This window comes from Pelodiscus sinensis, chromosome 27 (genome assembly GCF_049634645.1).
Source record: "Pelodiscus sinensis isolate JC-2024 chromosome 27, ASM4963464v1, whole genome shotgun sequence".
NCBI classification, from domain to species: domain Eukaryota; kingdom Metazoa; phylum Chordata; order Testudines; family Trionychidae; genus Pelodiscus; species Pelodiscus sinensis.
In genome coordinates this window covers 12,085,169-12,095,059 of record NC_134737.1, presented here as the reverse complement: position 1 = coordinate 12,095,059, position 9,891 = coordinate 12,085,169, and the positions used below count along the sequence as shown (strand labels likewise).

Sequence of the window (9,891 nt, the reverse complement as noted above, 5' to 3'; positions counted from 1 at the left end):
AATGTTGTCTGTCTCTCCCCCCAGCCCTCCAACAAAAAGCTATAAAGCCACAGATGCAAAGGGGCTCTGGAATTGCACACAATAGATCTGGATTCCCTGGGGGATCTGGGGACAATTTTGCCCCACTGCAAGCTCTTCTTGAAAACTAAGAGCCAAACTGCTTTTATATCCCCTAGGCCAGATTTTCAAACACTGGTGTCTTGGCAGCATCCAAAAATAATGAGCCTGTAAAGGGGGGATTCCTTTCATCCCCCCTCCCCTCAGTTGGCTTCATGTCTCTCCCTATTTCTGGAGCAAAACTCCTCCTTCTCATTCATCCAATCTCTTTCCTTATGGCTCCAGGATCAAGATGTAAATCTAGGCCGCTTCGTACATTGTAGGCAGATTTATAGGAACTTGGTCCAAATCACACATGCCTAAATTCAGAGGTGATTGGATTCCAACTTGTTTGTGAAAATGCCATGTACACTTATGACATGACATCCATGAGAGGGATGGGGAAAGCTCTCCCCACATCCACCTCATCACCATGATATCGGAGCACCTCACACACATTAATCAGTTTATCCTCAGCACCTTTATACAGAGACAGATTAAGGGATCTAGCTCTTAGATAACTCTTTCCATCAGTAGATCTCATATGGATTCTACAGAGATCAGCTATTCAAGGTTTCGTGCTTCATTGCAGGCACTCCTGCGTGGTCTTCATGCAGTCCAGCGGCATGCATGGCCTTTTGCACTTCTTGCTCGGAGGAATGGCTTTCCTTCGTTCCCCTGATGTCCTGTTGGCACTGAATTCTCAGTCCTGGAAACGCTAAGAACTGCTCCAGTTACATCTCCAAGGCATTGCCTGTTATATTTTTGGAAAGTTTAGCAGAATAATTATCAGATTATGCATGATTCGCGGGGAGCCTTGTCGGTAAATCAGTTCCGCTTGAGGTTAGTCTGCTGCCGTTTAGGAACAGTTCTGTGAATTGAGTTCATCCTTAGAAAATTAATAAAATTCAACCCTTCTGACCAAAATGATACGTTTGCCTGAATATTAAACAGATGAAGATCATTGCTAACACCTCTACTTCTAGGCCATGCCAATCTCAGTTCATATGAAGATTAATACCTCATGTTACAGAGGTCATAGGGCAGCTCCAAGACCTTATGGTAAATCCAGAGAATTTACCTTTCCAATGACACCTGGTAAGACCTTTAATTCCTAATACTGCAGGTCAGTGGTTCTTGATTTCTTCAGCTTTACGGCATGACAAGCTATACAAATGCTGCCAGAGAGCTGCCTATGTTAGGACTAATCATTTTTAGGGACTGATCCCACATCAATTTTTCAGCTGGGACCATCCCTGAGCTGGTAACATGCTGCTATGTAGTGCGACTGCCGTCTCTACCCTCTCCCTCTGTCTCCAAAGGCCAGGGCAGTTTTCCCTTATCGCCTTCTGAGGAGATATCTTTTATCATTCCTTGCTAATCTGAGGAAATCTCTCACACTTCCTTGTATTTCAGACACTGGAGCAGAAAGTGACTCTCTCTGTTCTTTGTTATTATCCATGTCCTTAGTACCAATCTTTTGTTTTTAATTCTATGCACTTCTAGAATGCCTTTGGCATCAGACTCTCAAAGCATTTATGAGCAACAGCGGCTTAATCCTCCCATCTCCTCTGTAGTAGTATTATCACCATTTTACAGATGGGGAAACTGAGGCAAGGAGCTACATCTCAGAGAGGCATGTACTTGGGGTGGTTAGCTCCTCCCATTGCCACAGTTACATTCTATTTTTAGCATGATTGCTCAGGCTGACCTACTACAAATGTTTCTCCTCAAGACAGGAATTGCACCTCCCCCAGGTTTAAGTGTAGAGCTACCCTTATGGTACCTCAGGATAGCAGCTGCCATTCAACTACACATGCTTGGTGCAACAATGTACATGGGTGTGAATGTGCACCGATGGATGCAAATTATAAGATACACACTCTGGGTGCAGAGCACACGCACAAGTGGGTCACCGGTACAGAAAAACGTGGGTCTCTGAATGCATATGTAGGACACAGGCTGGCAAAGATATTTACCCACTGTTCTTGCCCCTAGTCTCACCTCCTGAGAGCCCACTCTGCTTTGTAGCCTCACTGCTCCCGCTGACAGCCTCAGGAAGTTTTGCCACCAACTTTAACAGAGCCAGAATTTCAACCTGAGTTTTTTGGACTCACAGGAAGCAAATGAATAAAATAAATGGGGAGCTGCACACATGGAGACTCTACAATTGTTGTAGACACTGTATCCTGCAGCTGCTAGTACCTCCTACCACACTCCACAGACACAGGGGGATTTTTATTAGCTCTGACAGTTCTAAGGTTAATACCCTTGCAGCTGACAGGCACTAAGCCAGAGCCTTGTATAAGCTTGAGATATGAAAACAATCAGCCACTGCTCATGCCATTACTGCCCCCAGACTATAGAGCACAGGAGAAATTCCTGCCATTCCAGAGAGGGCAAAGGGACCAGGACGGGTGACCTCCTTTTGTTTAACTGCAGCCTCACTTGGCCCAGGAAAACCTTCCAAATTATTTGTGACTTTCATCGATAAAACACATTGTGAAGGAGGGACAAAGGGTGGGTTTGGGGATTTGGAGGGTCAATAAAACGTGGCGGAATGCCTTTGTTAAGGAAAATCATATACCATATCTAGAGGAGAAAAAGACACTGGATAAGCAAAACCAAATTTTCATCTGTGCCTTCTTTTATTGCTGTGCTGTTAAGACTGCTCGTATGATGAACACAACACAAGACTTTACATAGATAGAGACCAACTGTAGATTAACAGAACCTGAATTTGGTGTCTATAATCCTGGGGTATAAAGGAGGCCCCTTATGAGTAAGGTAAGTTCCACCAACCACAATTCGAGTTGCAGGTGTACAGCATTCTCTGAAAATCGTGCCACATGACTCCTTCTGAATTGATCAGTAGAGGGAAAAATACTTTAAATAGTGCTTTTCATCCACAAGCCTCAAAGCATTGTGCAAAGATGGTGAAGTTCCACTATTCCCCTTTTATAGTTGGGGAAACTGAGGCACCTGGCCTACAGATCGCATTTTTTAAAAAGTGATCTCTGAAGTTGGGTTCTCAACCTCAGATCCTTTGACAAGATTTTCAGCATTACAGAGTACTCACCGCTCTAAGTGAACTCAGTGGGATCTGCAGGAGCTCAGCTGCTTGGAAAATACATTGCTTAAACTGCAATTTTGGGTAACACTGATTTGCCCCCTGCATCAATTCCTCCCCTCCTCCCCCCGCGCCGCTCCCTCTTTATGTACATCTGCCTCTCAATCTAACTACATATGTGCAATTCCTTCAGGCCAAAACACTGCTGCCATTCAGCACCAGATTTTCATCTACCTCCCCCTGTAACTCCCATTGTTTTCAAAGGGAATCAGTGAATACTCTTTCCAAAAGGTGGCCACTCACTGAGGTGCCTAAATGGGGCTGAGCGCTTCTTAAAATTGCGTGGGCCCGGGCAATCCAGTTAAACCTTGTCTTTATGAGAAGTGCCAGCTAGGAGTCACCTTTTGTCTTCTAATCTTTTCCCAAGGTGCCCTTGGTCTAGCCTCCTGTCACCTAGAATGAAAGGCTGCTGCCATCTGCCGGCGAACTTAACAGAGTCCTGCAGCCTCCCAAATCGTCAGACCCTCCCAGCAAGATGTACAAGTGTCTCCCATGTGCATTGATTGCAGGCAATGGCTCAATACAGCTGTTAGCTGCTTAGGAGAGGGCTTCTCAGACAAGGGAACTGTATCCCTGTGCAGAAAGCCAGCACCACCTAAGTCCTCAATATAGTGGTACAGAGATCCGTGTTAACCCTCAGCACAAGGGAAAAAAATCACACCCAGAGTCAATGAAAGGGTTAACCTCTGTGCCCATTTAGTCTCCTCAGACCTCTCTGAAGCAATAGCACCCATATTTCATATCGGCTGAGAGGCCCAAACCCAGCTCAGAGCCCCACCATGCCAGGTGCTGTCCACCCGTAGTAAAAAAACAGGCCCTGTCCCAAACTGCTTATGACTTAGACGGGAGCAGAAACAAAAGCACTGAGAAGTAAAAAATGACAGCAAAGCAAGTCTATGGCAGAACAGTAGCTGGAGCACAGGTCTCCTGACGCCCAGCCCACCAGACAACATTGCACCTCATTAACTTCATTTAAATCTAGACACATCACCGCATTTTCATCACATTTGCATTTAAATAACTGCTGCAGTAGAGGATGTGCATGAATGCGGTAGAGTCCCCATGAGAAAGGAACGCATCTGCATGACTGTCCCTATTCCAAACATAACCCACCCTAGCGTCCCATGGCACCGCCATTCAGCAGGGCCTGAAAGCCTTCAAACCAAGGCTTTTCCCACTTGAATGACTGCACTTTGGCCCCAGTTTATGGCTACTATCCGGATGGAAAGCATCTGAGGCTATGAAGATTCAGAAGGATGTGTTGGGGGGAAAGAGGTTTGTTTTGACAGAGACTGCGGCAGGGAGCTCACAGACAGACCAGAGATAGGCAAGGGTGCTACAGAGGTGGGGGGATCCTGCTACAGAAGGGCTCTCAGAGGCAGATGAGGCTTCTGTGGGTGTTACTCCATAGAGAGTCCTGCAAACTCTCTAGCTACTTTCACTCCTAAGGGCAGTGGTTCTCAGCCTGTGGGTTGGGACTAGAGATGTGTTAGTGTCCACGTTTATACAGTTAACTGATGAGCCTGGGCTCATTGGTTAACCTTCATGGTTACATGCAAGTTCCCCCCTCTCCCCCAACACACACACAGCTGGCTCTGTATCAGGGGGAGAGCAGATGGGAGCTGGTGCTCGCGGGGAGCCTCCTGCCCTACCCCCACCCACATGTAAACATCTAATCGCTGATCAGACGTTTACTAAAAAGCCGCATTTTAACATTCCTAGTTAGGACCCCCTTTTCATGAGGTTGCAGGGTTGGCATTAGATTTGCTGGGGTCTGGGCCCAAATCCTGAGCTCCAGCACCCAGGACCGAAGTTGAAACCTGAGGTCTCCAGTTCTGGGCAGCAGCACTCGGGCTTTGGCTTCAGCCCTGGGTGGTTGGTGGATTTCAGGTTAAAGGCTTTCTGCTCAGAGCTGAAGCCCCTGGGCTTTAGTTTTGCCCCTGCACTCCCAGCATGGGATGGGGCAGCTCAGGCTTTGGCTAGGGTGGGGTCCGGCTTGTTTCCCCACACCTGGGTAGTAATTTTTGTTGGAGGAAGGGGGGTCACTATGCCATGAAGTCTGAGAACTGCTGCCTTGAGCAGAGATAGGCAATAATTTTTGGTGTGGAGACACTCCAAGATTTTGGAAAGTGGCCAAGGGCCACACTTTTCTTTGAAGGGGTCTGGGATGCAGGTTTTGTGCAGAAGGGCACACAGGCTAAGGGACTGGGGTGCAGGAGGCAGTGTGAGGTCTGAGAGGGAGTTTGGGTAGAGGTGGGGATTATGACCTGGGTCAGGGGACTGGGGTGTAGGGTCAGGGAGGGAGTGTGGGTGCAGGAGAGAATTTTGGCCTGGGGGAGGAATGTAGAGAGGGTACAGAGTCTGGGGTGGGAGTTATGACATGGGTCAGGCAGTGCAGAAGGTTTGGGTGGTGATCTGGGGCAGGGAGTTGGAGGATAGGAGGGTCAGAGGTGCCAGCGGCTGGCTCTGGCTAGGAGGCACTTACCTAAGCATCTCCCAGACAGCAGCCCTGCAGCATCCCCAAGACAGGCTGGGCTCCTTGCCTGCTGCAACTCCAAACTATTTGAAAATCCAGGCTGTTCCCTCCATGTGGCTCTCAGCTCCAGTGAGGGGAGAAGCTTGTGCTGCTCAGCCCCCACCCCCGGTTGATCTCTCAGCTCCTATTGGCTGGTTGCTTGAGAGACTGGCTGGGGTCAGTTCTTATTGGCTGGTTGTTTTCAGCCAATAGGAGCTGAAGATTAGACTGGGGTGAGGAGATCACCTGAAGCCTTCCCTCCCTCCAGAGTAGAGAGTCAGGTGACAATATTCTTGCCATCAAGTTAAGGGAGTCTGGATTGGATAAATGGACTGTAAGATGGATAGAAAGCTGGCTAGACTGTCGGGCCCAACCGATAGCGATCAACAGCTCAATGTCAGGTTGGCGGTCGGTTTCTAGTGGAGTGCCCCAAGGATCAGTTCTAGAACTGGTTTTGTTCAATATCTTTATTAATGACCGGGATGAAGGGATGGATTGCACCCTCAGCAAGTTCCCAGATGACACTAAGCTAGGGGGAGAGGTAAATACCCTTGAGGGCAGGGATAGGGTCCAGAGTGACCTAGACAGATTAGAGGATTGGGCCAAAAGAAATCTGATGAGGTTCAACAAGGACAAGTGCAGAGTCCTGCACTTGGGATGGAAGAATCCCAAGCATTGTTACAGGCTGGGGACCAACTGGCTAAGTAGCAGTTCTGCAGAAAAGGACCTGGGGACTGCAGTGGATGAGAAGCTGGATATGAGTCAGCAGTGTGCCCTTGTAGCCAAGAAGGCTAATGGCATATTAGGTTGCACTAGGAGGAGCATTGTTAGCAGATCTAGGGAAGTAATTATTCCCCTTTATTCGGCTCTAGTGGGGCCACATCTGGAGTATTGTGTTCAGTTCTGGGCCCCAATTACTGGAAGGATGTGGACACATTGGAGAGGGTCTAGCGGAGGGTGACCAAAATGATTAGGGGACTGGAACGCATGACCTATGAGGAGAGACTGAGGGATTTGGGTTTGTTCAGTCTGCAGGAGAGAAGAGTGAGGGGGGATTTGAGAGCAGCCTTCAACTTCCTGAAGGGAGGTTCCAAAGAGGCTGGAGGAGGCTGTTCACAGTAGTGATGGATGGCAGAACAAGGAGCAATGGGCTCAAGTTGCACTGGGGGAGGTCCAGGTTGGACATTAGGAAAAACTATTTCCCTAGGAGGGTGGGGAAGCGCTGGGCTGGGTTCCCTAGGGAGGGGGTGGAGTCTCCATCCCTAGGGGTGTTTAACTCTGGGCTTGACAAAGCCCTGGTGGGGTTGATTTAGTTGGGATTGGTCCTGCCGGGGGGGCTGGACTTGACTCCTGAGGTCTCTTCCAGCTCTAGGATTCCTGGTAATTCATGCTTTAGCTCTTAGCATGGGAGCTGGCTTCCCCAGGAGTCTTCTAAATAGAGGCGATTGTGGATGGTATGCCCCCCCCCTATCTCTGTGAGGTTGGTTCAATCCTCAAAACGAGCTTGTTATGGAGCAGCCCATTTAGGACAGAGAAACGGGGGAGGACGGATAATAAAACTCCATTCAGTGATGGGGCGGGGGGGATCCCAACGAAGTAGGACAGTGACTTAGAGCTCGTAGGCTGCATGGGGGAAAGGCATCTCCCAAGCAGCCGCCTGCAGCCTCGCACGGGTGTAAAGAAGTGGAGCCCTTCCCCCTTGCCCTCAGGCAGTTGGTTGGGTCCAGTTTGAAGCTGGGCGCAGACGCTCACCGGACGCCCAACGGCAGTTCCGTTGAGGGGGCTCGAGAGCGCGGCCGGGCAGCCCCCTGTCGTGTCACCACCGCCCGGCCGCCGCTCCTCCACCTTCGCCCCGCCCCTCCGGGGAAGGCGCGAGGCCGCTTCTCCACCCCTCGCTGAGGCAAGGAGCCGTTGGGCGGCCCCCTCCCCCTCCCGCGCGGGCTGCCCTCTGGGCCCCGCTCCGCGGCCGGGTTGGGCTCTACCCCCCCCCCCCCCCGCTCTGCTCTCGGCCTGCAGCGGGGACACGATGTCGAACCCCGGAGAGGAGACGCCAGACCCCGAGACCGCGCCCTGCCGGCCCCGGCAGGCGAGGCCGGCCCCGGAGAGCCGCGACGGAGACGTGCCCAGCCTCCGCCCGCCGCAGCTGCCAGCCCGTAGGTGCCCCTCTGCCTAGAGGACAGCCCTAGCGCCGCCGTCCTGCGACGGGTCCGCGCGGGGAGGGCTGGGGGGGGGGAGGTTGGGAAGGGACCTGGACTAGGGCGGTGTCCAGGCCGGGGGGGGGGGGGGGGTTCTGCTGCTGCCTCTGCCTCCAACGTGGGGGCCGTTAGGGAGGAGATGGGTAACTGCCCCCCCCCCCAATGCATTAAACATAAGTTACCTGACTAAACGGGATTTTTACATCCCTCAACTACAGGACTGCTTTCCGCCCGGCCGGCCCGTTCTTCCACCCAGCTCTCCGCTAGGGCAGCGTCGAGACCGGCGGGATTTCGCCGACATACCTTTCACGGAAAAGGTTTTCCCTGACCAGTAGTTCTGCAAAAGCGCGTCTAGATCGGCACGGATGCGTTTGCGCAAGGAAGCCCCGATCGCTATTTTAGGCATCAGGGCTTTTTTGCGCAAAACAATTCTTCCCTGTCTATGCTGGTCCTCTGAAGCAGGTATTCTTGCGCAAGAGGGCTTTTTCCCGAGTGGGAGCATGAAAGGATTTGCGCAAGAAGCACTGATTTTGTACATTACAAAGTCAGTGCTCTTGCGCAAATTCAAGCGGCCAGTGTAAACAGCTGGCAAGTTTATGCGCAAAAGCAACTGCTTTTGCGCAAAAGCTTGCTAGTCTAGACGCACCCTAGGAGTCCTGCGGCACCTTATAGACTAGTGGTCCCCAACCATTTGATGTCACCGGGCACGAGGGGGCAGGGCTGCGCATATGCCACACCCCCATGAGCCATGTGCCTGGGGCCGGCACCCCCCATAGCTGCGTACCAGGGGCTGGCGCTCCCCATCGCCGCGCGCCCGGAGCACGGACGGCCGCTTCGCCGTGTGCCCAGGGATGACTCCCCTCCCCCCCCCCCCCATAGCTATGTGCCCGGGGCCGGCGCTCTCCATGCTCCGCGCACCCGGTGCCGGTGCTCACCATGCGCTGCGTGCTCGGAGCGCGGGCGGCCATTTCGCTGCGCGCCCCCCCCCACATAGCTGTGCGCCTGGGGCCGGTGTCCCTCCGCCATAGCCGCACGCCCAGAGCGCGGGCGGCTACTTTGTCCCGGGGCCGGCGCCCCCACCCCTATATAGCCGTGCACCCGGGGCCGGCGCTCCCTATGCGCTGTGCACCCGGAACACAGGTGGCCACTTCGCTGCGCTCCCAGGGCCGGCGCTCACTGTGCGCCATGCTCCCGAGGCCGGCTCCGGCACAGTGCATGCGCCACGTGTCCGGGGCCAAGCCAGCCCCGAGCACTTGGCGGGCGCACACAAATGCTCCTGCGGGCGCCATGGTGTCCGCGGGCACTGTGTTGGGGACCACTGTTATAGGCTAACCAAAGCGTTGGAGCATAAGCTTTCGTGGGCAAAGACCCACTTCATCAGATGCATGTAGTGGAAATTTCCAGATGCAGGTATAACTATGCAGGCCAGAATCAGGCTAGAGATGACAAGGTGGATCCAATCAGGGTGGATGAGGCCCACTTCCAGTAGCTGATCTGGAGGTGTGAATACCAAGAGAGGAGAAGCTGCTTTTGTAGTTAGCTAGCCATTCACAGTCTTCATTTAATCCTGAGTTGATTGTGTCAAACTTGAAGATGAACTGTAGCTCAGCAGTTTTTCTGAAGTCTGGTCCTGAAGTTTTTTTGCTACGGGATGGCTACCTTTAAATCTTCAATTGTGTGTCCAGGGAGATTGAAGTGTTCCCCTACAGGTTTTTATGTTTCCATTCCTAATATTTATACCTGCCTCTGGAAACTTCTACTACATGCATCTGACAAAGTGGGTTTTTGCCCACGAAAACTTATGCTCCAACACTTCGGTTAGTCTATAAGGTGCCACAGGACTCCTTGCTGATTTTGCAGATTCAGACTAACACGGCTACCCCTCTGATACTTAAGCTCTCCACTGGCTCTTTTGCCATTATAATAATGTGTGCAGTGACCAATCCTAGCTTTGT

The 9,891-nt window shown here is 51.8% G+C and overlaps 1 protein-coding gene across 5 annotated transcripts in view; it reads left to right on the top strand.

Moving 5' to 3' along the window:
• Positions 1 to 7,462: 7,462 nt before the first annotated feature.
• TCP11 (t-complex 11) overlaps positions 7,463 to 9,891 on the top strand; it is a 44,164-nt gene continuing 41,735 nt past the window's right edge. Inside the window, exons 1-2 of one of the 5 annotated variants that reach the window (XM_075910437.1) lie at positions 7,463 to 7,894; positions 8,155 to 8,253. In XM_075910437.1, the coding sequence (XP_075766552.1) occupies positions 7,768 to 7,894; positions 8,155 to 8,253 (226 nt within the window). In that variant the 5' untranslated portion in view covers positions 7,463 to 7,767. The remainder of the gene's footprint in view (positions 7,895 to 8,154; positions 8,254 to 9,891) is intronic. The other 4 variants (XM_075910436.1, XM_075910439.1, XM_075910435.1 and 1 more) reach the window with 4 other exon arrangements.